The sequence below is a fragment of the Leptonychotes weddellii genome, chromosome 5, assembly GCF_054177405.1.
Source record: "Leptonychotes weddellii isolate Sample4059 chromosome 5, ASM5417740v2, whole genome shotgun sequence".
Lineage (NCBI taxonomy): Eukaryota > Metazoa > Chordata > Mammalia > Carnivora > Phocidae > Leptonychotes > Leptonychotes weddellii.
In genome coordinates, this window is record NC_138373.1 from 113,084,107 (window position 1) to 113,111,749 (window position 27,643).

The 27,643-nt window shown below is 43.2% G+C and overlaps 1 protein-coding gene across 4 annotated transcripts in view; it reads left to right on the plus strand.

Annotated features, from left to right (window-relative positions):
* TBC1D30 (TBC1 domain family member 30) overlaps window positions 1-17,866 on the plus strand; it is a 79,250-nt gene extending 61,384 nt beyond the window's left edge. For 2 of the 4 annotated variants that reach the window (XM_031026584.2, XM_031026585.2), the window contains 5 exons: window positions 6,121-6,233; window positions 7,737-7,876; window positions 10,667-10,873; window positions 11,046-11,105; window positions 14,252-17,866. In XM_031026584.2, coding sequence (XP_030882444.2) covers window positions 6,121-6,233; window positions 7,737-7,876; window positions 10,667-10,873; window positions 11,046-11,105; window positions 14,252-15,036 — 1,305 coding nt within the window. In that variant the 3' untranslated portion in view covers window positions 15,037-17,866. The remainder of the gene's footprint in view (window positions 1-6,120; window positions 6,234-7,736; window positions 7,877-10,666; window positions 10,874-11,045; window positions 11,106-14,251) is intronic. The other 2 variants (XM_031026583.2, XM_006731926.3) reach the window with 1 other exon arrangement.
* Window positions 17,867-27,643: the final 9,777 nt, after the last annotated feature.

Genomic DNA, 27,643 nt, shown 5'->3' on the forward strand with positions numbered 1-27,643 from the left:
GTGCTCTTGACTGTCTGGCGTTAACCTGTCTTTTCAGCCACGGCTGCTCCATTTTGTACCCTTGACTTATTCTAGTCAGGTCAAGCTGTCTTCCGTGCTCCCAGAAATCCCTGGGAATATGCCTCCTCTGTCCCTGTGACCCCTCTGCTCAGTCTTTCCCTTCTACCTCCTCATGTTCAAGGCCTGCCTCCTCCTGAAGAGTTCCAGTTCAGATGCCATCTTTGTGGAACATTCTCTGAGAGTCTCAACGAAAATCATCTCCCATTTCTCTGAATCACCATGGCATTTTCTTTATACGTCTCTCGTGAGCATTTATCACATTCTACCTTTTTTTTTTTTTTAAAGATTTTATTTATTTATTTGACAGAGAGAGACAAAGCGAGAGAGGGAACACAAGCAGGGGGAGAGGGAGAAGGAGAAGCAGGCTTCTGGCTGAGCAGGGAGCCCGATGCGGGACTCGATCCCAGGACGCTGGGATCATGACCTGAGCCTAAGGCAGACGCTTAACAACTGAGCCACCCAGGTGCCCCCATCACATTCTACCTTAATTGAAGACCATCTTATTTCCTTAGTGATATTTTTGAGCTCCTTGAGGACAGGGACTGTGGTTTGCTTATAAACACTTAGCACTTTGCCTTTTACCAGAGCTGCTCAATAAATTTATTACTTTTCATTAAGCAAATACCTGTTGAGAGTCTGCGATTAGTTTCCTGCCTTCTCTCTTTCAATAAATGTTTGCTGAATTAAATAACACTCACAGTTGGTGGCCCTCCTTCTAGATTCTCTCTGCTCTAATACAATTGGCATTTTGCTGCCAGAGTGATCGTCCACACTGCTTGGGTCATTTTGTGGTTCTTCGTAACGCCTTCAATGATTTCTTGTTATTAACTGCAGTAAATAAAATGCTTCAGCCTAGTTTTCTAGGCCCTATATTAACGTCTCCAAATATTTTTGCGCATTTGTATCTGTCAGAAGACTTCCTTGAGGAAGATAATGATTGGTTTTACCTTCAAGGATGGCGTTGGTCAGGCTCTGTGTATGTGTGTGTATGTGTGGGGGTTCCTGCACACGTGAGATCGTGTGTGTGTGTGGGGGGGCTGCCTGCACACGTGAGATTGTGTGTGTGTGTGGGGGGGCTGCCTGCACACGTGAGATCGTGTGTGTGTGTGGGGGGGCTGCCTGCACACGTGAGATCGTGTGTGTGTGTGGGGGGGCTGCCTGCACACGTGAGATCGTGTGTGTGTGTGAGAGGCAGTGGCGCAGAGCAGGAAGGGGATTCACGGTTGAGGGAGTGGCATGAGCAAAGGCATAGCCAGTGGAAAACTTTGCGGTGTGTGAAGGAAACTACAAGGAGCTTGGTATTCGGGGTGGGTATGGAAGACCACAGCCCGTGGTAAGGATTGGACTTGCCCTTTTAGGTCAGTGGTTGTGAAATCGTGCTTGCTGGAATTCTAGGGATTCTGTGGAGGATTTGGAAAGGGAAAAAAGAAGACCTGAAAGGTCCTAAGGAGAGAAGGAAAGTAGTCTGAGTTGTGGCTTCCGTCAGATGCAGGCAGGGGCGGCTCTGTGAAGGGTGGACCTGAAGGGGTCAAGTCTGATAGCAGGAGCCCATGAGAGGCAGTGATGGGTAGAAACAAGGATGGAGCAGAGATGATACTTAGATGGCGAAGTCGATAGGACTTGGCCATGGAAAATGGATACAGGGTGAGGGAGAAAGAAATGGGGGAGACAAAGGCAACCGACAAGCCTCTGGCTTAGGAAGGCGAGCAGAAGGGAATGGGGGGAGGAAGACTCCATTCTGGCTGCCCTGTGCCTTACCTATGCAAGGTGTTCCCACTACTTTGCGGCCGGAACCTTCTGCACTGGTCAGAGCTCTTTTCCCACCCGGCCATCTGTGCTCGTGCCTGGGCTTGTGGGCCCCTCTGACACTCTCTCTGTGCAAAGCTATGTGCCCACCTGGGCCCCGCTCACTCCCTTCTCTCCCCCACCCCCACACAGCCTCTCTCGTCTCAGCCCTCACCAACGAGGCCGCCTCGGTGTTCCTTCAGCACGTAAGAGTTTCAACAACTGACTCGATGCTAATTAGAGATGATTTTACATTTGTTGGTATTTTTTAAAATATGTTAATCTTATTTCTCTAATGAAGTGGTAAGTTCCTTAATGATAGGGGCCTCATTTTACTCTGTATCCTCGTAACACCTAGAGTACTGTTAAGAATACACCTGGTTGCTTAGTGAATACACAGACTCATAGAACACTGGAACTCGAGGCAGTGGTTCTCAAACTTGACTGTGTAGGAGAAACCTCTCAGGAGTATGTTAGAATGCAGACATTTAGCCCATGGGTGATTCTGACGCAGATGGTTTTTAAACAACACTTAGGGAAACAGTGGTTTATTTTTTTTATTTTTAAATTTTTAAAAAGATTTTATTTATTTATTAGAGAGAGAGCATGAGAGAGAGAGAGAGATCACGAGCAGGGGGGAGGGGTAGAGGGAGAAGCAGACTCCCTGCTGAGCAGGGACCAGGATGTGGGACTCGATCCCAGGACCCTGGGATCATGACCTGAGCCGAAGGCAGATGCTTAACCGACTGAGCCACCCAGGCACCCGGAAGCAGTGGTTTAAAAGAGGCTTAAAGGGGCACCTGGCTGGCTCAGTCGGTTAAGCATCTGCCTTCGGCTCAGGTCATGATCTCAGGGTCCTGGGATGGAGCCCCGCATCGTGGTGGGCTCCCTGCTCAGTGGGGAGCCTGCTTCTCCCTCTGCCCCTCCCCCAGCTCTTGCTCTCTCTCTCTCAAATAAATAAATAAAATCTTTAAAGAAAAATAAAAGGAGCTTAAAGATCAACTAACCTGATCCTCTCACTTGACAGAGAGTGAGCGTGTGGCCAGTTCCTTAGGTTGTCTGGCAGTGGACCCAGGATCGGGAGCCAAGTCCTCCACTCCCGGCCTGCTACTTTTTCCCTACCACCCAGCATACCGCTTCCACCTTATTCAAAACATGTCTTTCTCAAGGCTGAAGTCCCCTTTAGAAAAATAAAGCAACATTTTATTTCACTTAAAAGTTGCCAGAACAAAGGAGAGATATGTTGACATACTCCATCTTTGTCCTATAAAAATGTCTAATCTTAGGAATTAGGAGAAAAGAGAACGACCTCATTCCCCTGCTTTAGGAGAATCCTAGAGGGAAAAATGCAGGCTGTGGTTTGATTGATTAGATGCCGTTTTAGTGGCTTTTCTTCTGCTGAGGAAAACATCTGGGTGGAGATGAACTGAGCCTAATTTTGTACAACTTATGTTTTCATGTTTTTTCTAATGCATGTCAGTTATGAAAAAAGAAACAGAATTTTTTTCCAGCAGTATCTAAATATAAATGTCTATTTAAATGTACCTTGGTAGTTGGGATCGTAAATTGACTTGTTAGTTTTCCTTGGCATCATAGGGTGTTACGGAGAGAAATGGTGAATGTCATTTCAAGGCACCCTCTTTCCTGTATTCACTCTTTTAAAAAAAATGAATTCAGTGGCTGGGATCCAATTCTGGTGGACCATAAATCCGTCAGCAAACCTGAAATGGCTCCAGATGAAAAATGTGGACTGCGTGTAAGGTCTTTATTTTCGACCTGAAGATGTGGAAGGAGTCTCCCTGGTGGTCTTCCCCAGTTCTTTCAGTTCTCAGTGCCACACATAAAATAATCTGCTGGGTTTTTTTCCTTCTGTAAATCACATCGCTTTAAAAAAAAATTTTTTTTTTTATTAGCAATGGCAGGTTTTTAAAAATTGATAGTGTCTGGAAAAGAGATTGGGAGGATGCCGGTGAAATCGTGTATATGGATTTCAGTAAGACGTTTGACAAAGTCTCTCATGACTTCCTTGAGGGCAACAGAGAGAAAAATTAGGTGCTGTTGTTAGACGGGTCTGTGGGTGCTTGGGAAAACCTACGCCAAAGTGCTTGTCAGTAATGATTGTTACCTGGGGGCGAGGGGAGTGCTCCGGTGCCATGATGTAGGATCTGCCCTTGGACTGTTCACTTTTTTTTCTTTTTTTAAAGATTTATTTATTTATTTGAGAGAGAGAAAGCACGAGAGTGAGAGAGAGATGGGGGGAGGGGCAGAAAGAGAGGGAGAGAGAGAATTCCAAACAAACTCCCTGTGAGCACGGAGTCTGACACAGGGCTTGATCCCAGGACCTTGCGGTCATGATCTGAGCTGAAACCAAGAGTCGGACACTCAACCAACTGAGCCACCCAGGCGCCCCTGGACTGTTCACTTTTTTCCATCAGTGATGGCGTGGAAATTACAAGGATGTGGATGCTTGTCCAATAGAAGGATCATGTTTGATTAATTAGTGCTGTCAAAAATTGTAACCGTCTGCTCTGCAAAATAATGTGTGCCCGTAACTGGAAGTGTTTAAGTGGTGCCTTTGTGACCATCTGTTGGAGATGCTCTAGAGGGAATTTCTGCTGCAGAAGGAGGTTGAACTAAATTATGTTTACATTCCTTTCTAGACCTAGGATTCTATTAGTGTACCATATTTGGCTCTAAGGTGATTTGTAACATACCTTCCTTGGAATCTGTTGTAAATCTCTGATTTATGAAGGTGGGAACCTACAGCTTCTTGGGCACTCTGAGGACTGTGGTGATGTGTGATGTACATTCTTGGCATAAACTTGCCTTCAGATGTGAGAACTTCAAATAAGTGAGTGAATATATGCGAAGAAGTACTATAAACACATTTGTTTCAGGAGCACTGATTTCTTCTCTGAATGACTAACTGAAAGTAAAGGATAGAGGAAAAAAGACCAAAAATAGAGAATGAAAGCACCAGTGGGGCCAGTTTTCTTTTTGGTCAGGTGTCTGAAGCTTGAAGGAGCTTTCTAGGAGCCCGGGCCAGTTACCCTGGGGCAGCATGGGATGAAGTAGGGGCAGGATGGACTTCTCATTCCTTTCTTGTCGGCTTCCTTCATGAGGCCAGACAAGGGAATATTTTGATAACTTTTTATAAAACTGGCAAAAATAAAACACAAGTGAGTCTTTCATCTGGTTACCCTACTGTCTTCAGTGAGACATCTTACTTCATCTATAAGGAGTTTTGAAATTCCTAGCATTGATAATTTCATCTTTTAAATTTGAATCCAAATGGTATGGGTTTCTTTTTTTAAATTATTGAGGTATAGTTGACATATAACATTGTTAGTTTTAGGTTAATGGCTTCCTGGGAGAAATGAAACTGATTAATATACATTTTCTGGTGAATAAGTACTTGAAGGATTGAAGAAATATGTTTGGAGCAATTAAATTTTAATAAAATTAAGAGCAAACAGGATTACTTTCCTCTTGCTGATAGAGTGCTATATAATTTTGAAATTCTGGAGGAAGCACAGGTGCTTTTCCCATTTTTATTTATAGATTTTTAACAGCCTATGCTTTACACCCTGTCACTTTTTTCTTGTTTTATTTTTCTTTAAAAATAACAGCTAACAATTTTCACCTAGAACTCATTCACAGACATTTGAAAAGGTGGTATCTTTGGAGAAAGCATGCAGCTGATCACAAAGCCATCCACTAGACTTAATTTTGTCCAGAAAGTTGACATTAAATGTCTATAAAAATCATCAAACAAAGCTTTGAAAAATAAGCATTGCATATGAAGATCATTGATGGGTACTTTGTTAAAGAAGTAATAGGGGGCACCTGGGTGGCTCAGTTGGTTAAGCATCGGACTCTTGATCTCAGCTCGGGTCTTGATCTCGGGGTCATGAGTTCAGGCCCTCATGAAAAAAAAAAAAGAAGTAATAGGAGCTTGTGAAGTTCTGAATTAACCCATCTGTCACTTGGGCCCAGAGGAAGTCAGACTGCCCCATCTGCCACCCACGTGCACCACTTGGAATGCCCAGTCACAGCTGGATTGATTTGAGAACTCAGCATTGCGTTTATCAGTACTCTTTTGTCTTTCTCTAAAGCAGGTGAAAAGCATTGAGGTGGAATCTCTCCACCTGCTGTGTAAGGAGCAGAATCTACCTCTTCACATCCAAATCATAAAACTTTAATGTTTTTCCAGGATTGATAAGAGTTGTTTAAGGCCACCATTTCAGACTTGGCATTTTTGGTTTTGTTTTTCAGACTGTTTATTCTATGGCTCCATTCCCTTTCCCACAATTGGCAGAGTTGAGGGAAAAATATACCTACAACATTACACCATTCCCAGCCACAGTTAAACCCACCTCAGTTTCTGGGTAAGGTCTTTTCCCCCCCCGCCCTTTTCTTGTTTTCATGATGGAAGACTTAGTACTTTAATGTGTTATTGTAACTTCCTATTTGTTAAACCCCAGATATATATTTTCAAAGTATTTTGGTACTTAAAATCTGAATGTCTCTTTCCCAAAGGTTTTGATTGAAATTCAAGAGAGAGACTTTTAAAACTGTACTTTCCAAAAAAGATTGGAACATAAACTAAAGGAATATTTAGAAACTTAAAAATATCAAACATTAAACATTTTAATAATTAAAATAGTGTAGAACTATTAAAGAGCTACTTTTAAAATGTAAAGACTGAAATTGACAAATATATAGAAATTTAGTGTTTGAAAACTTAGCATATCAAATCAAAAGTAAAAAGTGTATTTAAATGGAAAAAAATGAAATAATAAAATTAGCAGAAGAAAATGTGAAAGAATATCTTTAGTTCTTTGGAACTGGGAAGGCCTTAACTGATTCAAAAACACTAGGGAAAAAGTTAAGTACTTTAAAAATAATTTTCTGCATGACTGAAAACAGAACAAAACAAAACCTCCATAAGCAGGAACAAAAACATTTGTGAAAAAATATTTGTAATTGATATCTCTTATATATAAAGTTCCTAGATAGCAATAAGAAAATGACCACCCCATTGAAAAATGATGAGAGAATGGGAATAGGTAGTTTACAAAGGAGGCAACATCACTTGTATTAAGAAAAATGTAGCTTAAAACTAGATTGAGACTCTGTGTTTTTATCTGTCAGATTGATAAGAATTGAAAAGGTTGATGTGCACTCTGTTGACGAGGCTATAGGGAAACACTCTTGCACATTGCTGGTTGGAGGTTAATTATTACAAGATTTGTGGCAGGCAGTTTGGCAGTGTTTCCTCAGATTACTAGTACATATATCCTTTGACCCAGCAATTCTACCCTTATGACTTATGACTTATCCCACAAATATATTTGTACACCTGCAAAACACAGTACGTATGAGGTTATTTATGGCAGCATTGCTTATGATAGTAAGCATGGGAGTGGAAACCACTCAGGTGTGCATTGTTAGTGGCCTGGTTCCATAACGTGGGTTACATGCATACAATATAGTGCAGTGATAAAAACAAGATGAGGAAGCTGTGTGTGTGAATATGGAGAGATTTTTAGGTAAATAGATGTGAGGTGCGAAAGAGTGTATGTAGTATGCTAATATTTATTCGAAAAGAGGAGAAAAATAAGATGGTATAGTTATATTTGCTTACTTAATGCATAATGAAACTGAAGAATACATCAGAAATTAGTAACAAGGGTCACCTTTGGGAATTAGGTGGCAGGGGCTGAAGTTGGACAGGGAGAGGAGGGAGACTTTTTATATGTAAGTTATATGTATACTTATATATAAAAGTTATGTATATGTCATTTAAACCATGCGACTGTATCATTTATTTTTAAAAAACACCACTATTTTCTTTGCATACTTTTTTTTCTTCTTGTATGTTTTCCAAGACGACATGGTAAGGTCAGAGACAGTGATGAGGAGAACGACCCAGACGATGAAGATGCTATCGCTAATGCAGTGGGGTGTCTTGGGCCTTTCAGTGGGCTCCTGGCACCTGAACTGCAGAAGTACCAAAAGCAAATTAAAGGTAAAGAGGCGGCTTTCTGTGTCGGTGATCCTAATGTCCTGGTTCATTGTAGCAAAGATGTTATTATTGTGTCTGATAAATGCCTGCTGTTTCCTGGCCTGATTACCAGTACTAAAGGTCTTTATTAAAGTGTCTTCTGTGTTACGTTATCTTTTCTTTTAGAAGATTTATTTATTTATTTTTGAGCGAGTGCACACACGTGCGCATGCCCCACGCACATGGGGGAGGGGCAGAAAGAGAGAATCCTCAAGTCAACTCCCTGCTGAGCAGGGAGCCTGAGGCAGAGCTCCATCTCGTGACCCTGAGATCACCCACTGAGCCCAAGCCCAGAGTTGGTCCCTTAACTGTCTGAGCCACCCAGGCGCCCCTACTTTATCATTTAGTAGGATCTCTCTGTTCGCTGTTGCATACATCATACCTATTCCTTTTTCTTTCTGATATGTTTTGCCCCCACTTTATCTGATTTCACTTTGTTTGCTCTGTTCCTTAGCTCAGAACCTGGCATATAATATATGCTTATTACCACATGCTGTTTAATTGATATAGATTGGCTTCTTTTCCACTATAGAAATGTCCTCTGAAACATTAGGATAGCCTCTACTTGAATTTGAATGGTTAGAAACTCATTATCTTTATTTATTTATTTAATTTATTTTTATTTTTTTAAAAGATTTTATTTATTCATGAGAGACAGAGAGAGAGAGAGAGGCAGAGGGAGAAGCAGGCTCCCAAGGAGCAGGAAGCCCGATGTGGGACTCGATCTCAGGACCCCGGGACCCTGACCTGAGCCAAAGGCAGACGCTTAACCATCTGATCCACCCAGGCGCCCATAGAAACTCATTATCTCTTATATAAGACATTTTGCTGGATCCCTCTGCTTAGCTTAGCATCTAGTGGTGAAGAGATAAGCTCCACATATCAGTTCTTTTAATAGTTCTTTTGAACAAAACAGAACAAGTCTACTCCCTCTTCTATTGGACGTCTCATCAAATCTTTGAGAACAGCCATACACCCCACAAATCCTTCCCTATGGTCCAAGTTCAGAGTTTTTCAAAAGATATGACTTCCAGAACTTTTAATATTCTGTATATTCACCTTTTAATGCCCTGCAGTTTGGTGGTGTCCCTCTTTGAATTGGATGCTATGCTACATTTGTTTTTTTTTTTTTTCTTGTGGAGAATGGACTTCTGTGGTCTGGACACCATCGATGGAACGAACTCTTTGGAAGCAGTTCATGGTCCTCCCACTATGTTCTTTCCTCTGTTGGGTGGTGGTTCCTCCTTTAGGACATTTGTTCTACCTCTTCTAGTTTGAAGACTGTTCTCCTTGTGAAAGAGGACGGAGACAGGAGCTATCCGGCCCCTCTGCCTTCTCTTTGCCCTCCGCTAGCTTCCTACTACCTTCCCAGATTCGTGGGGCTATTTTCTCATATTTGTTCTTCGTGTGTAGAAGGTTTATTTTTGTTTGGCTGTTTTCTTCTGCTTTTGGTAGTTTTGTGGTAGTCTGTTCTTCAGGCCTTCACTCGTTTTGAGTTTTAGCCTGCTGTGTAGTTTTGGCTCATGTGCTTTTGTGTGTATGTCCTTGCTATGTACTTGCTATGTACTCTCCTCTCATCTCTTTGAATGGCTTTTAAAAAACCTAAACTCAGCAAGAGTCCTATTGATTTTGTCATACCCTCCGCCCTTTCTCTTTGTGACCTGAATTTCAGCTTTTGGTGTTTAGCCACGAAATCAATATGTATTTTAACTCTAAAATTTTTGCATCTGCATTTCTGTAGTCTGGGTATGTGTCCCCCCACCTCCCCCCCTTTTTTTTTCCCTTCTGTTTTTCTTTCTATGTAGCTGTTATGTGCTTCAGGATGGTAGGATTACTTTCTCCTAAGTTTTATCATGAGCCTTTCTGGTCAGTTTTAATTAAGTTCAGGTTAGCTGGTCCCCTTTAATTTTTTTCTCCTTAAAAAAGTGTTTTCAGTGAAAAGGAAGTAAATTTATCTGATGTTTAGGTTTTATCTGAATAACACTTTTAGTAGATGTTAACATAGTTGAAATCCCCCATTAATTATTTTTTAAAAGCTGGTTCCCAGGCCACTTTTCTGTATTGTGCTAGAAAAACCTGTGGTGTATGTGTATACGCTCTCACACAGTGCCTCGTTTGCTTCTTAGATGTAATCTCAATTTTACTTAAGGGCCAAATCTACTAGTTGTAGGTGTCACAGGAGTAGAAACCACATTGGGCAAAACACACATAGTAGACAGCAGGAAATGTTTGTTAAATGAAAACAAACATTCATTGCTAGAGATGCAGTGATCTGAAGTTTTGATGATTTTATAGAATGTGTTGCTATTTTTAACCTAAGAAAAACTCACTTCTAATGACTGACTGAACTCTATAATCAGTCTATATATCACAGTTATATGCAAATCTCTAAATGGATTTTAGACACCTGGGGTTCTCTCTTCCTAAGGAATTTTAGAAAACGGCAGTGACTTTTATGTGGACACAGTTGATCTTAGGTCTACATAATGACCAAAGTGGTAATAAAAAATCCAACAGTGAACCCACACAGCTCATTTCAGATCCACAGTTAGGCTAATAAGAAAATGCAGAAATCTCTTCAGGGTCAAAGAAAAACACATACCAGACAAACTGTAGTGAACTTTTTTTTTTTTTGTGGTTCGAATTCTCTGGAAATTAAGATACTACCCCGGGGCATAGTGTCATCAGCGCTCAGTTAGACCCTTTCTAAACCTCCGTGACACCATGTCCTTATGTCTCTCCCCTGGAGTGCAGAACTGAATGAAGAGCAGAGCCTGCGGTCTAATAACATTGCCGAGCTGAGTCCAGGAGCAATCAATTCCTGTCGAAGTGAATACCATGCAGCTTTCAACAGTATGATGATGGAACGCATGACCACAGATATCAACGCGCTGAAGCGGCAGTATTCTCGGATTAAGAAGAAGCAGCAGCAACAGGTGCATCAGGTGTATATCAGGGCAGGTAATGTGATTCTTTGTTTGAATCGATTTCACCTCTGTGTCCAGTTGTGAAAGAAAGAACAAGTATTCCCAGGGGATAGCCTCCGAATTGCAACTCTCTGTAGCTCAGCATCCACAAACACAGCTGGCTTGAGCTGATCCCACATTTAGCATCTCATTTTTTATTTTATCAGGCTCTGCAGAAGAAAAAGACCATGGGTTCCTTTTAGGTACCAAGAACCAGACAATGGATGGTATTAAACACATCTTTATTATGTGTGCTTGTGGAGAGGGGTTGACGGATGATTAAAATGTTGCAAAAGCCATGCAGTCCTTGGACTTGAGACATTTTGGAGCTATTGCCTCCAGAACGTATTCATCTGTGCACTAGTAAATTGAGCTATCCACCAGTCATTTAGGTAGTCATATAATAGATAGTTGTGGTCAGAGAAAAAGGGAAAAAACATTCCTGTGCCTCACTGATGGGTTAGCAGTGTCTTGGGGGTCTGCTGAGAAGAACATAATTGGAATGCAGTTGGAAATGCTCTTTTCCAAGGACTGTCAAACTGCCTTTTTCTTTTTAAATTCCAAAAATCCCAGTGAACGGTCTGCTTTATTATGTGATACATGCTGATTGGGGAAGTGGTTTATCTTGTTCTAAGTGAAATCCTAATGATTATGATGCCTGTCCAGTATGAATCAAAATATGAGTTGACAGGTTTTTAAGAGCCTCGTGAGCATGTGACTGATCTTGCACAAAAACTGAACTTACCTTCCACTTGTAAGGGAGGAGTGGGCAACTTCCTGAAGATTCTTTCTTCAACCGGAATCCTTAAGAAAGAAAGTGATTTCAAAGTATTGGCTCATACGTATCCTCATTTTGTCCTTAAAGCAAATCTGTGAGGAATGTAAGGATAGATATTCTTACATCCTTTTAAAAGATGAGGAAATGGTGACTCAGGAAGGCTTAGCAGGGTTACGTAGCTATGGTGGGTGGTCAGGCCAGGGCTAGGCCCCTGTTCTGATTCTTTGCATAGTCCCTTTTCAACCGCGCCATACACATCTATGGGTGGGATGGTGAGCAGTGGGTATTGCCAGTGGGTATTAAGTCGGCCCAGTGCCTTGTACTGTAGTCAGGGGTCAGTAAACTATGCTCCCCAGGCCAAATCCTGCTAGCTGCCTGTTTTTTATAAAGAAAGTTTTATTGGAACACGGGCATGCCCATTTATTTACATATTTGTCTATCACTGCTTTTGCACTATAATGTCTAAGATATTTACAGTCAGGTCCTTTGCAGGAAAAGTTCACTGACTCTTTAGGTAGTTTTTTTTTTTAGGGAGAGATTATTGCTTACAGGCAAAGTTCTAGAGCATTGCTTCTGAAACTTCAGTGTGCATATAAATCACTTGGGGATCTGTTAAAATGAACAATCTGTTCCAGCAGGTTTGGGGTAGGGCTGAGATTATGCATTTCCAGCAAGCTCCTAGGAGATGCCTGTGCTGCTGGGTGGGGATCCCAGTTTGAGTAGCAAGCTTTTAGAGGCGATGGTATAAGGTGGGATTAGCAGCATAGGTGGAAAAGGTTGCACCTGACCTCAGCTTCTGAGATGTAAAGGAAGATGGGAGGATAGTGGTTGAGGTACCAACTTCCCAGGTTAGGGAGGACAGGAAGTTAGGGCCTTTTGGATCTGATAGCTTTTGTTTTTGTGGAGCAATTGGAGGAAATGTCCTTTGCTTGGGAGTAAGTTGGAGGACTACAGTGGGAGAGTAGAAGTAAGGAAGATTTGGATGGGTCATGGAATGGAATGGAAGAAGGAAAGAAAAGGATTGTTCTGTGCCTTTGAGGACCCAACAAAATAGGAAGTTAATGAATCTGAAGGGCTTCAGTCCACATGTCTGTGTGATTCTCCCCCACCCCCTTTTTGGAAAAGATAATGTGATTTGTGGGTCCGGTTTGGGATTTTGCCAAGTATAAAGGCATGGGGATGTTGAGAATGTGTGGTTATCGGTGAGGCAGCAATCCCAGTGATCAGCCAGGCATCTAGCCTGGTAGGGGTGTAAGAGACCCAGAGACAGACGAGGGGTTATGGGAAGTTTGAAAGATCAAAGAACCAAAGTCTCTTTGGTTCAGGACCATAGATGGCTATATTGAGAACCTGAGAGCTAAAAGAGTCAAAGAGAATGGGGCGCCTGGGTGGCTCAGTTGGTTAAGCGACTGCCTTCGGCTCAGGTCATGATCCTGGAGTCCCGGGATCGAGTCCCGCATCGGGCTCCCTGCTCGGCGGGGAGTCTGCTTCTCCCTCTGACCCTCCCCCCTCCCTCTCATGTGCTTGCTCTCTCTCATTCTCTCTCTCTCAAATAAATAAATAAAATCTTAAAAAAAAAAAATAAAAGAGTCAAAGAAGAATAGGAGAGTTAAAATATTTTTCAGGGAAGGTAGATCTGAGTGATGAGGTTTAGGATGGAATTGGGGTGGTAGAAGAAGCATGAGGATGGATCAGTCAGAGAAACAGTAAAGTAACTGAGGGGGATAATAGGATATGAGGTGAAGAGGAGACAGTTGTCAGCATTTTCAGGAAGGACTGGAGTGTGACCAGAGGTAGATGACAGTAGTCGAGAAGTGTAGAAGTGAGTTCAGCTGATGACATGGACGTCAGGAAGAAGGTTGTTCACATGAAGATGGTGGGGCCTTCTCCCTGGGGCCATATGTGTTTGAACCATGTGTGTTTGAGCATCATCTGAAATAGGGGCTTGGTCGTAGCCACGGGAGGAGGAGGATAATAATACTATCAACAGTGCCCTCCAGGAGCACACAGCTTTTGGTGCTTTCCAGTTTTCAGTTTGCTTTCAAAGTCCATTGAGGACACAGGAATGGATTTTCGTACTTAAGACCAGGCATCGGGGAGCAGTGACTTCACTGCGTTTTTACCACCTTCTTATCACTTCTCTCATCCTGCTGTCTCTCACTTCATAATACGCGGTGTGTTCTTTTCCTACCTCTCAGAAGCTAACAGCTGATAATCCATATGGTCATAGTGTTTGACTTATTTTTAAAAAAGTCTTCCAAGATTTTCTAGATACAAGACCTCTGAGGTTGTTTCTCAGAGACAAAAACTGTTGGGAAGAAACAGTAGGGCATCTGCACTTGAATTAGTAACGAGGGGCCAGAGTCTGCTGCTTTTGTATCCTCAGCCTCGTGTCTCTTCCCCTCTGAAGAGGAGGGAATAGGCACCCCGGGCTCTAGGATTGAGTTCAGTTTTTGTTACCTTCAGTCACATGGCTCTGCCAAAACCTGGGAAATACATGGCCAGGATTGGGGGACAAGCTCTATGTGATTCCTGTGTCACAACAGATGGTTTCTCTGTGGTCTGTTTCATCCAGCCTTTCACCATTTCTTTCAGACAAAGGGCCAGTGACCAGCATTCTCCCATCTCAGGTAAACAACTCTCCAGTTATCAACCACCTTCTTTTAGGAAAGAAGATGAAAATGTCAAACAGACCTGCCAAGAATGCTGTCATCCACGTCCCTGGTCACACAGGAGGCAAGATGTCTCCTGTCCCCTATGAAGACCTGAAGACGAAGCTCAATTCCCCGTGGCGAACGCACATCCGCGTCCACAAAAAGAACATGACGAGGACCAAGAATCAGCTGGGCTGTGGGGACACCGTGGGGCTGATAGAGGAGCAGAACGAGGGCTGCAGGGCTAACAGCCTGGGGGCAGCAGAGGCTTCTTCCAGGTGTGCAGCAACAGCTGGGAGCGAGAGTCACTGCTCCGAAGGCAGCACTGGGAGGACGATCGAAGGGCAGTCTCCAGAGCCCGTGTTCCGGGATGCCGATGCCGATGTGTCTGCGGTCCAGGTGAAGTTAGAAGCCTTGGAACTGAATCCGAGGGATGCTGCTGCCGACCCTGAGCCCAAGGCACACCCGCCCTGCCCGCAGCACTTCCCAGAGCTGCCTGATGCCCCTGGTGAAACCAGAGCCCCCAGCAAACCTCCCCAGGGCAGCCACCCGAAAGCGCCCATCTTTAGCCCTTTCCCCAGCGTCAAACCACTGCGGAAGTCAGCCACCGCCAGGAATTTGGGACTGTATGGTCCTACGGAAAGAACCCCAACCGTGCACTTTCCTCACATGAGCAGGAGCTTCAGCAAATCGGGTGGTGGAAACAGTAGCACTAAGAAACGATGATGGCCCTCAGAAACTGAATCTAGATTCACCTTCTCATGGCAGTCTAAGGGTTCCAGCTGAATGGCTCCAAAAGGGTTTTGACTGTCCAGTGAAAACGAATAGATAGGTTCAGAGTTGAACACCAGTCCGTGAAAATGGGAACTGGAAGTTTTATACTGGGAGCTAGAATGGGTATGTTTTCCCCCACCCACCGATAACGGATCCAGTGAATTCTTGTGGCAGAATAAATATTGTAGTTTTAAAGTGTGAAGTTTTCCCAGTTTTTCATTGTGAATTGTTTAGACAAGACTGTGCATCTAGACTGTTAACCCCCTCTTCCTTCCTGTTCTGAGGACCTTCAGGGTCCCTGTGACTGCACTCCCCCCAGACCTTCTCTGGTTCTCTGGGTGTTACTGATCCTCAAGCATGCACACACTAGCTTGCTAGAACAGAAACTGTAAAAAGGAAGTAAGTTTCTTAGTTGCAAAAAACTTCCCAATTTCCCTCTTCCTGCCCCACTGAGGGAATGTTTATGTATGTGAGTTTTTCTTCAGTAGTTTCTTTCAGCCAGGCTCAAGATTGTTTTTTTATTCTTATGCTAAAGTGCAGGAGAAAAATGTAGATAGCCTTTCTTTCTCTTTGTACCTGCAAAATGAAGAAAACCTCTATCTATTGAAATTTAGGTTGGTCCACCAACTTGAAGATCTTATGCAGAGAACACACATGGGATATGCATTAAACAATCGCCCTGAACAGCTTGCTGATTCCACGAAGCTTTTCCCAAGGTTCATTTTCTCCTCTGACGAAGAGTTACAGTCCTCAGTGGTGGGAGGACTCGATGGGCTCCATATGGAGCTTGTCCTGCATCTTCTGCCACGTAGCTCATTTACCTACCAGCTCTTCTTGGCAGATGCCGTGAGGCCTCTGCTGTTCAAAAGCCAGAACATAGCACCTGCAATTCTGTTACTTGAATTTTGTGCTTTTTTGATTGGAGTACTTTGTTGAGTACTTTGTTACTTGAACACTGCCTTTCTTTGGAGAAGGCGCTAGTGCTTTCTAGCTCTCTCTTACCCACCTCTCCCCCGGTCGCAGCGGGTCAGAGAGCACCTGTTATTTCCACTATGCAGATGGGAACTCTGAGCCACAACAGAGGTGAAGTGCACTCAGACACTCAAGGTAAATACTCCTGGTATTCAGTGTGACTCAGTCACGTCTCCTCCAGCACCGTAGGCGGATTTGATGCTCTTTGTACACAGATGCATTGGCTACATGAGTTCTAAACACCAGGACCGGGAAGCCATTCACTATGCTCCCTCCTGATTCAGAGGACCTTTCTCCAGACATTACAGAGTCCTGTGATGGCATTTTACAAAACCAGCTCTAACCTTTTTACCCAAAAAGGTAGCTCATTCTAAAAATGCTTCATGCAGCTGTCATTTGTCTGAACAAAGGCTCACTCCTCAGCCCCCATCTCTTACTGTCATTAGAAGAATAGACTCAGCATCTTTATCCTCATCTCTGAAAGACCTTGGCCGTGCTTGCTGGCATATTGTTGATGCATTCGATGTTAATTTGAGCTAATTGGGTTGCCAGTTCTGAAACCAAAGCTATAATTTTAGAGAGGGCTTTTACTATGAGAGGTATTAATTTTCATAATAGAGAATGTGGTTGTGTGGGCTCTTTTGAACAGAAAACACAATGACATACAGTGAGAAAAGCCATTTTATCCCTTCTGTGGTATTTTTACCCCCGAAGGAGCTGAAGGTGAAAAATATGACTAATAAGTCATTGCGGTTTTGGTCTCGAATTCTGTGCCATCTGAAGTTAGCACGCAGCTTCTTAAAAAGCAGCGATGCCCACCACCTCTGTCTTGGGAAGAGTGTAGGTGGAATGTTGGGCTTACTTTGCATTCCACCCCCAGGGGATGGGACCCACTGCATTTTCCAAAGTTAAGCAAATGACATGATTTTCTTCCATCTGCTAAAACTTTACAGATAAGAATGATTCCACCTTAGATTCTTTTCTCCTCCCCCGACCCACATGAGTCAGAATAGACTCATTCCTTTGAGGGATGTCTGACTCGAATAGAGAATTGTTCTTTCTTCTCTTGAGGCCGCTCCCAGCTCCCTGAGAATCTGGGTTCAGGGAGGTGGGGCATGGGGTGGAGGCCACTTGCCACAATCCTTAGGATGGCGCTGTTGCTATCTACCAAGCATCTTGGCCTCAGCAGCGCCTGCCCAGCCCATTTCCCCTGTGTTGGTCTTTCTGAGAAAGGGATGGATGAGATGGCACATGCTTTGGAATAAGTACTGATCCCAGATGAAAGAACGAAGAAATGAAAGTGTAATAATCCTTTGAGGTAAAAATGACCTTGTCAGGATTTTAAAAACCGACGGATTTCTGTCGAAGCGCTCTCTCTACCAATAACGTGCATGCATTGTACCATGTACTCACGATGTGAATCGGTCAGTTTTGGAGCCTTGCCTACCTTAGAAAATGAAGACAAGTGCAGTAGCCTCTACCACACCGCATGGGCAAAGACCAGTATGGACTTGTTATCGTCCGTGTGTATTGGACACTGTATGCAAGCACCAGAAGTACTTACCTAGTAGCGGTTTCTTTGTTTCTAGCTAGGTCTGTCCCCTGTCAGCACTTGTGCGGGCAGTCGACACCCTCCGATGCTTCTGCACCCCAGTCCTCTTACAGAAGCCTCCAGATGATTTAAACCTACTTTGTAATGTTGACCTCTGTAATGTTTGAAACATTGTATTCCTTTTTTGGGTCTCTGTTGTTGTTCTAAAGAATTGTAGGGATTACAGAGATACGTGCATAAAGATTCTCATTGTTGTAACTGTTGCGGTGTTTTTCTCTCGGAGCTCACGCGGAGAATACCGTTGTGCCATTGACATGGCACTGTTGACCTCTTCAGCCCCCCCCCCCCGCCCCGCTCCCTCCCTGGTCACGTGGTCCAGGGAAACCGCCCAGTAAGCTCCATCTCCTCCAGTCTAATCACTGGGTTGCAAGGTGGCCTGTGACCTTTGGAGAACTTGGCAGAATAGCGGGTTCCTGAGTATGAGTAAACGGAGAGTTTATTTAAGAATGTGTGTGTGAATGTATGTGCGTGTATAAAATTAACCTTTAGGTTTGTCATTTTCCTTTGTTTCAATAAAATAGAACAATAAGAATGCAATTGAGCTTCCTGGTCTTAATGGATTCTAGAGGAGTGGGGAGTTGTGATCGCGGGTAATGCTGCAGCTGCACTCCTCCTAAAGTCTCCCTTTACTCTTCCTGAGCCACTTTCTCTGCTGCCTGCAGCAGTCATTTGAGGCAGTATTTAAAATACAGTACTTTTGCTAATTAAAAAAGTAGCATGCATTTTAAGAAAATTTGCAAAACAGAGCATAAGGAATCATCAGTATTCTGGTATGGGCTTTTCCAGTATGTTCTTGTTTGTGTGTGTGTATGTGTGTGTAGACACACACAAAAAGGTAGATTAAAGCTGTCTCTCCAGTAAATGCTCTTATACAGCAGTATTTCCAGTGACTAGTAGACCATCACGTGCTCATGCCAGAATTCACATAACCAGTACCTTGTTGTTAGACAGGCGGTTCCTGTTCAAGGTAGTTCTTGAGAGAGCGCACCTTAATACTCAACATCTTTGTGTACAGCCTTAAGTGTTTCCTCCGGTGTGTTCACCGTGGTGGTGGTGCTGGGTCAGAAAGTATGAACATCTCTAAGTCCTATATATTGTCAAATTGCCACCCTTAAAGGTCGAACTTATACAAGCCGTGAATGAGAATATGCCTGTTTCTCTACACCCTTGGATGAGGCAGCAGGCTCTTTTTTTTCTTTTATCTTTTTTTCTAGGACCTCCAGTATTGATAGAAGCAGTGCTAACGGGCATTCATATCTCATTCCTGACTTTTAAGGGAACCATTAAGTAAGATGTTTGCTGAGATTTCCGGTAGGTATCTTTTATCAGGTTAAGGAAATTACCTTTTATTTTTTGCTCGCTAAGAGGTTTTCAAAAAATCCTTAACAGGTACAGTTGACCCTTGAACCACAGGAGTTTGAGCTCCTCAGGTCCACTTATATGTGGACTTATTTGATAAATAAAGTACTGTAAATACATTTTTTCTTAACCATTTTCCTAACATTTTCTTTTCTCTAGCTTACTTTATTGTAAGAATACAGTATATAATGCATATAACATACAAAATGTGTGTTAATTAACTTTATGTTATTGGTAAAGCTGCCAGTCAACAGTAGGCTATTAGTAGTTAAGTTTGGGGGGAGTCAGAAGTTACATGTGGATTCTTGACTGTGCCCCTAACCCTCACGTTGCTCAATGGTTAACTGTATTGAACTTTATCAAATGATCTCCAATTGCATCCTTTGAGAAGAAAGTAGTGTTTGAGATTTGAACTCGAACTTGAGAAAATAACCATTAGCAGGTTTCATCGAAGAGTATTAGATATTGTAGAGTTGGGAGTGATGGCAGTAAAAGGTTTATGTGCAAATTTTCATCGCGGTAAATTTACTAGTAGAAATTTGGAAAGAATGTAAACATATGAGACTAGGGGAAATGGTTGGTTGGGTGAATTATGGCTCATCCATAAGATGGAAATGCAGTGGCCCACGAGTGTTTGGCCCATTGAAATGACTATTATCTATTACCCACATAAAGCAGTTCAAAGTCAGCAAAGTCTGGAGTCATAGAGCCGCTGGGATAGAGTTGTGGATGGGAAGCCCTTACTGGATGGTGGCGAAAAGTAGGCAGGAAGAACCAGGCCTTGGTTCTTTCACACAGGCAGCTTGTGCTCAATCAGATGGGGACTGAATGGGGACTGGGAGACTGTTGGGTTGGATCAGCTCCCAAGAGGCTCCGGGCTGGCCATCTCCTGAACCTGAATCTACATCTTTCCTGGAGCTCAGCTCTGGTCAGACCCACTGACGTCCTGAAAAGTCATGCTCCATCCCATCCTCTTCACCTCTTCTGGCACCCCCAATCCTTATCTGATTGCCCCACTCTGCATCCCAGGGGCCTCAAGAATCTTGGAGTTAAGAAAACCAGAGAGTTGACTATTCCTTAATATTTGCATTCCTGCTACAATCCTAGTTTTCCTTTAGGCAATGCTGATTCTTGGGAAGGAGGCAGATCAATTCCCTTAAGGGACCAACAGGGCTGGGTGGAAACTAGCTGATAGCTCAACCCAGATGTTTCCCCACTGCTGAGGAGTCCAGAAATCTGTATTAAAACAAACAAAAATCCTAGTAATTTTGACACTGAGCTAGATTTGGCAACCGCTGGTCAATCTAACTATTTTGATGGTCTCTTTACTAGACCCCCACTCCACCCCTCACTGCTGTAATTACATATTGCTACCAGAGTGATCCAAAATGAAAAACTAATTAGGCCACCCCTCTGGTCAAAATCCTTCCATTATTCCCCATTTTCTGGAGGATAAAATCTAAAATCCTTATCTTAGCATGATCTGACCTATTGTTATTTTTTGAGTTTATTTTCCTACCGTCTTTCCCGTTCATCACCTTCTGCAACTTATCATCAGCACAGTATTATCTACCATTTGTTGAGTTTCTATGTGCTAGGTGCTGTCCTAGTTCCTTTATTATGTTATCTTGCTTATTCCTCCCAACAATTCCATGAAGCATATTATCCCTGTATTACAGATGATGATGTGAGCTGAGCAGTTATGTCCTTGTCCACGGTCACCCCCTGGCAAGTAAGAGTCCTAATCCCTCTGACACCAGAATGAGCTCTTTTCTTTGTTGCACTGCCTGACAACGTTGCAAACAACTTGAAATTCCCTGAAAGCTCCTTGCCCTCCCAACATCCTTGTAACTGTGTATTCACAGACCTCTGCCCAGAGCAGACTCCTTGCTCCAGTCTGCCTGGGAAACACCCCCTCATCCTTTTTTAGTCTTAGCCCACTCAGTATTCAGGTCAAATCCAATCCGTGCCACTTTCCAGTTCTATGATTTTTGTGCAAATCACCTAACAGCTGGGACCTTTGATTTCTCCATCTGTATGGTGAGAATAATATTTTCAACCTCACAAGTTTTGTCGTGGACTCTGCTATTTTTGCTGCTCACAATTAACTGTCTTCCTTTGGCAGCAATGCCCTGATTTTGCTAGGTGAGCTGGTCCTCCTCCACTTCCATCTGAGTACTCCTGGTGAGGTTGATGCCCTTGGAGCACAGGGCCTGAGCTAAGCCACTCAGCATTCTCCTTCTTCCCGGCTGTGCTGTCTAACTGATGGACAAGCCCGTGGGCACAGAAACTCAGTTGCTGGGTCTTATTTTGAAGTCTTGGGGAAGCTGACTTGCTCATTTCTAACGGATTTGCACCTGGAAGGAAAAGCTCACGAATTGCTGCTGGGAACGGTCTTGTAATCACGAGGGCAAGGCCTGCCGGAGAAGACTCAACACTGAGCAAGCAGAGCTGAGAAACAGAAACCAGCCCCTTTTCCTATCAAGTGATCCCTGGATCAGGTCATACCTGAAATTAAATCTGTCTCTCTCCAGCATTTTATTACATCAGCAAACATTCCAGTGTTTGCTTTTAGCTCAGTTTGGTCAGGCTTTCTATCGTCCATATTAAACATCTCTTACTTGGAACAGGGATGTTATGAAGATTACAGATTATAAAGGCAAACCAGTGGATGCATTATCAGTGAAAAATAATATTTTTTACTGTATAGTGCTTCAAGCCTCTCCTGAGCTGCTATCTGTTATTTTTGGCTTTGTCCCTCCTAGCATAATAATAATAGTGTAAAGAGGGGCGCCTGGGTGGCTCAGTCGGTTAAGCATCTGCCTTCGGCTCAGGTCATGATCCCAGGATCCTGGAAGCCTGCTTCTCCCTCTCTCTCTGCCCCTCCCCCTGCTTGTGTGTTCTTTCTCTCCCTGTCAAATAAATAAAATCTAAAAAAATAATAGTGTAAAGAGGTGAAGAGTCAGGGAGCATGATTCTTGTTTTATGAAGAGGGTTCTTACCTCAAACCCTGGAGTCTTCTTTAGTCTTGTATCTCCTTGTCACAGAAGGAGAGGTGATTCTGAGTATGAAACTGTCTTTCGCTAATTTTGCCTACTATTCTAGCCCCATCTACATTCATGGCTGAGTCCTGTGGAGAGCAGAGGGACTGTAAGCAAAACACAAAAGAGATATTTTCACCAAATTCCACAAAATTTGGGAGCCTAAGCAGCATACTTGTGGAACTCCCCTCACAGAGTGTAACAGAGATAGAAGGTGGGTTCCCTCTGCCTTCATTAGGTGGCCATGCAGCTCTTTCACAGAGAAGGCTCCAGCATGTCTCAGGTGGTGTCTGCTGGGAACCTGCAGGGCTGGATTTGGGCATGGTCCTCATGGGGACCTGTAGCGTTTTTTTTTTTTTTTAAAGATTTTATTTATTTATTTGACAGAGAGAGACACAGCGAGAGAGGGAACACAAGCAGGGGGAGTGGGAGAGGGAGAAGCAGGCTTCCCGCCGAGCAGGGAGCCCGATGCGGGGCTCGATCCCAGGACCCGGGGATCATGACCTGAGCAGAAGGCAGATGCTTATGAGCCACCCAGGTGCCCCAGGACCTGTAGCATTTAGCAGAGCTATGGGGGCACGTGGTGGGTCCACACCTATTTGGGAACACCTAAGAGCACCCCCTGAGGATTTCAAGAAAGCCTTGCCCGGTGTTAAGAGGAAGGGAAGGGGGCGCCTGGGTGGCTCAGTTGGTTAAGCGACTGCCTTCGGCTCAGGTCATGATCCTGGAGTCCCGGGATCGAGTCCCGCATCAGGCTCCCTGCTCGGCGGGGAGCCTGCTTCTCCCTCTGACCCTCCCCCCTCTCATGTGCTCTCTCTCTCTCATTCTCTCTCTCAAATAAATAAATAAAAAAAATCTTTAAAAAAAAAAAAAAAAAAAAGAGGAAGGGAAGACTTAATAGACACTTTCAAAATATATCTGTGAGAAGAGTGATTTGTGTCATTGCTGTTATAGGGACCCCATCTGGACTAAAAAGGTGCTGAGGTCTGGGAAAAATCAGGTTATATATAACTGTTACATGATAAATTCCACAAATGTATGTGCAGCAGAACCTAACAAATGGTGAAAAGCTTAAAGATTTTCTTTGCATGTGGAGCTATGGACGACAATTTCTAGTGCATTCTTCAAGTGGGAAACAAATCGCGGAGTATGGAATTATTAAAAGTGTATTGGAATAATGAAATCATTCAATGTCAGATTGAGAGATCATGTAGCTCAGTAATTTTCAATGTTTTTTAAGCAACAGAATTACAAAATGATTAAATGTTTACTCTAAACAGGTAGTGTTTGCACATGGTGAAAATTCAAAATGTACAAAAAAGCATGTAGTAAAAACTAGGTCTCTCTCTGTACCTCGACCTTGAGCCATCCAATTTCCTTACCTACAGGAAAGCACTGTTAGCACTTTCATTCAGATCCTTCCAGAAGTACTTTGTGCATATTCAAGCATGTTTGTGCACGCACGCATGCACACACACCCACCCACACACGTTTTCATAAATAGTAACATAATATTCTGACTCTTTTTTTTCACTTAATGTATCAGGGAGACTTTCCTAACAGTGCAGGTAGACTGACCTCATTCCTTTTACTGCTTCATCCGTTTCCATTCTAGGTCTGTTCACAGTGAATTCATCCTCTTGTCCATTGTCAGATAATTTTTTGGCTTCTGATTCCATACATATAGAATATGCATGTCCTTGTATATATGTTGTTATATTGCAAATGGGCAAGTTTAGCTACAGGATAAATTCTCAGACATGGGATTGTCAACAATGTACATTTTAGATTTTTTAAAAAAATTTTATTTGACAGAGAGCACAAGCAGGGGGAGTGCAGAGGAAGAGGGAGAAGTGGGCTCCCCGCTGAGCAGGGAACCCTGTGCGAGGCTTGGTCCCAGGACCCCAGGATCGTGACCCAAGCCAAAGGCAGACGCTTAACCGACTGAGCCACCTAATGTTGGTGCCCCTAAATGTTAGATTTTGATAAATTTTGCTAAATTACTCTCCACAGATGTTCTGTAAATTCCTCACATGACTCAATATCTTATCGAACTTTCTGATCTTTCCTGATTAGACAGGTATTGATGTCCTTTTAAAAAATATGCATGAGATTAATGTATATTTAAAAATCACTTATAGGTCCTTTGTTCATAGCCTATGTTCCTTTTTGGTCTTTTTTTCTTATTGATACAAGTTCTCTATGATTAAGAAAAATGTCTTTGTAATATTGCAATATTCTCATTTTTTCTGGTTATCTTCAGACATTATGCTAATGTATTGACCTGTATGTAGATTTAAAAACATTTATTCAAATTCAGTCTTTTATGGCTTCTAGGTCTCATATGATATTTAGAAAGGCCTTCCCCACATCTTTGGAGTTATTTGAAAATTCTCTTTTTTTCTTTTTATGGTTTTCATTTTCCATGCTTAAATCTTTGATCCATCTGGAATTTACTTTTGTGTAAGATGTGCACTAAAGTTCCATCTTAACATTTTCCCAAATGGTTACTCAGCGGTCTCAACACCATTTATTAAGTAAACCATCTTCTCTTTTTTTGTTTATCCTGTACTTAATACCTGTGTGTTTTAGGGTTTATTTCTGGACTTTCAGATTCACAGCAGAACCCTGTCTTCAAGCCAAATTTGAGCAATATCAGAGCTTCTGTAGTTGAGCTTGGGGCAGAGGGGCCAAATCCCTCCCCACTTATTCCCCTCTTGTTGCCTGAGGTCACCCCCAAGCTGCTCTGTGCAGGCCTTGGGGTTCTGGGGAGTAAAGTTTGCAAACTACTGATCTGGCCCTCTCTCTCATTGATCACAACTGTAGTTCAGAGCAATTACGTGCCATAAAATGATGTTCTGGTGGCATGTGTGTGTGTGTGTGTCCGTCCCTTTCCTCTCTGTGTGCATGGAGTGTGTACTGTGGGTGTAGGAGCTGCAAGGTGAGGGGGGAGGGGCACAGGAAACAGGCCAGAGGGCGGAGTCAGGGATCACTACTGTGTCACAGGTCCTCCTGCAGGTGTTTGGGGAGAGACGTTCTAGGCAGAGGGAAGAGCAAGCACAAAGTTACTGGGCTACGTATGTACACATAGAGACAGGGAAGGATAGAAATAGGACAGGCACGATATAGCTAATGTAGAGAGGCAGAGATGTAGGTAGATCTAGAGATTAGACGATACTTCACCTAAGTGCAGGAAAACTTTCACCCGGCATGCCGTTCATATGAATAAGAACGGGTTCCTATGTTATAATATTCCTAGCCCACAATCTACGCATCATATTTCTATTTTTGTGGCACTCCTGGATTGAGTGGAATCATCTCAAAGTGTTTCCAAGAAGCAAGCATTTCCCTCCAAATCCTGCTCTACTACAGCGGTTTCAATCGGGGTTTCGGTGCCAATAGCTCAGAGTTTTGGCTGATACAGTAACTTCTCAAGTTTCTAGAGCAAGTGTGGTGAGGGCGGGGGATGCCCTGTGTTCTAGAGCCTTGTGGAGAGAAAAATATAGGCTCTGCCCCCAAAGCAGGCAGCTCCAGGGAGCCCTGGCACTACCCTCCTTTTGAAAACTGTCCTAGAGATCATCTCTGGAGCCTACCCGTCTCCACCAGATGCAGAGAATGAACCACTGCATGAGTTTTGAGTGTCATAGAGGGACATAGTGACTGTGATGTCACCTCATAGATTACACTTAAGGAGCTCAAAAGGTCGATAAAGAATAAAACACTATTAAAAGGGTCTCACTCAGGGGCGCCTGGTGGCTCAGTTGGTTAAGCGTCTGTCTTCAGCTCAGGTCATGATTCCAGGGTCTTTTGGTTGATGGGATACAATTGGGAACACAGATTTGAAACGTATGCCTGTTCTGACTTCATCCTAATTGCTAAAACATGATTGCATGTGCTTATTTGTTCTACAGGAACTTTGAAAGATTCTGACTAATTTTTGCGGAATCTGATTCCACAAGAAACATGAATGAAACTTCTCTTGGGTTTGGCACTCTATTGATCATTGTGTTATAAAAATGGTGTTTTAAAAAATTTTGAAATGGTTACTTAATTCAACATTTTTTTTTGGTAAAATTTAGTACATATAGGATTGAGCCCCGCATTGGGCTACCTGCTCAGCGGGGAGCCTGCTTCTCTCTCTGCCTGCCACTCCCCCTGCTTGTGCTCTCTCTCTATCTCACTCTCACTCTCAAATAAAATCTAAAAAAAAGAGGGTCTCACTCAGCAATATTTGTATAAAAGCTTGCCAAAACTACCACCATCAGTCGATCCAACCTATAATGATGTAGAAATAACAAGTAATGATTAAGTCACGCGCAATTACTGGATTTCCAGAATTAAAAAAACAAAACAAAACAGACAAACCATAAGAGACTCTTAACTATAGAGAACAAACTGAGGGTTGCTGGAGGGGAGGTGGGTGGGGGGATGCATTAAATGGGTGAGGGGGATTAAGGAGGGCACTTACTGGGATGAGCACTCCGTGTTATATGTAAGTGACGAATCACCAAATTCTCCTGAAACTATTTTTATACTATATGCTCACTAACTGGAATTAAACAAAAAATTTTTAAAGATTTTATTTTTTAATTTATTTTAGAGAGAGTGAGGGGCAGAGAGGGAGGGAGAGGGAGAGAATCTCAAGCAGACTCCAAGCTGAGCACAGAACCCACACAGGGCTTGATCTCACGACCCTGAGATCATGCCACGAGCAGAAACTAGGAGTCCGACGCTTAACCAACTGAGGCACCCAGGTGCCCCCCAACAAAAAAAATTTCTGAGAAAGGAATTATGTTAGGCGAATGTTTGAGTTTCCTTGAATTGGCTCTCTTCCAAAACAAAAAAAACTAAAACAAGAAAAACAGTAACAGAAAATAATTGTATCCCATCAACCAAATGGATGGATTCCAGGAATGATATTATTAGTCAACAAACAAGCTTGGTCCATGCGGTAGAGTAGTGGGGCTCTGGCCTTCCGTGTGGCCCGCATCTGAGTTTCTGAACAAGAGGGTGTGTGGTAGGCTCGGGGTAAAGGGTTTGCCTGCCCCTTCCACCAGCAGCTGTGTGTTTATGTCCAGTTTCATTGACCTTCTAGCCTGTGCAAATCCTCCCAGTTTTGCCAGCGAGCTGACTTGGGGCCTGCTGCTCTGTTGGTACTAACACCGGGAAACCTGGACAGTGCTATGGGCCACAGCGGCTACCTGCCAGGTGTGGTCTGGGCACCCCAGTGCGTCCCTGGGGTCCTTTCATGGAGGCCAGGAAGCCAAGACTCTTTTCATGACCACACTGAGACGTGACTTGCCTTTTCCACCCTCCTTTTCTCATGAGCGTATGAGCAGTTTTCCAGAGGCTACGTGATGTGTGACATTAGAACAGATTGAATGCAGGAGCAGGTGGGAGAAACAAACTATCTTCTTAATAACCTGACACGAAAGAGATTTGCCAAAGCGTAAAGCAGTGCGCCCCTCTTACCAAGTATTCTTGTTACGGAGAATGCAGTTATTTTTCGTAAAATATTATTTATGTTCATGGATTTATTGTCATTTAAAAAAAATTCAAGTGTATAAAATGGTAA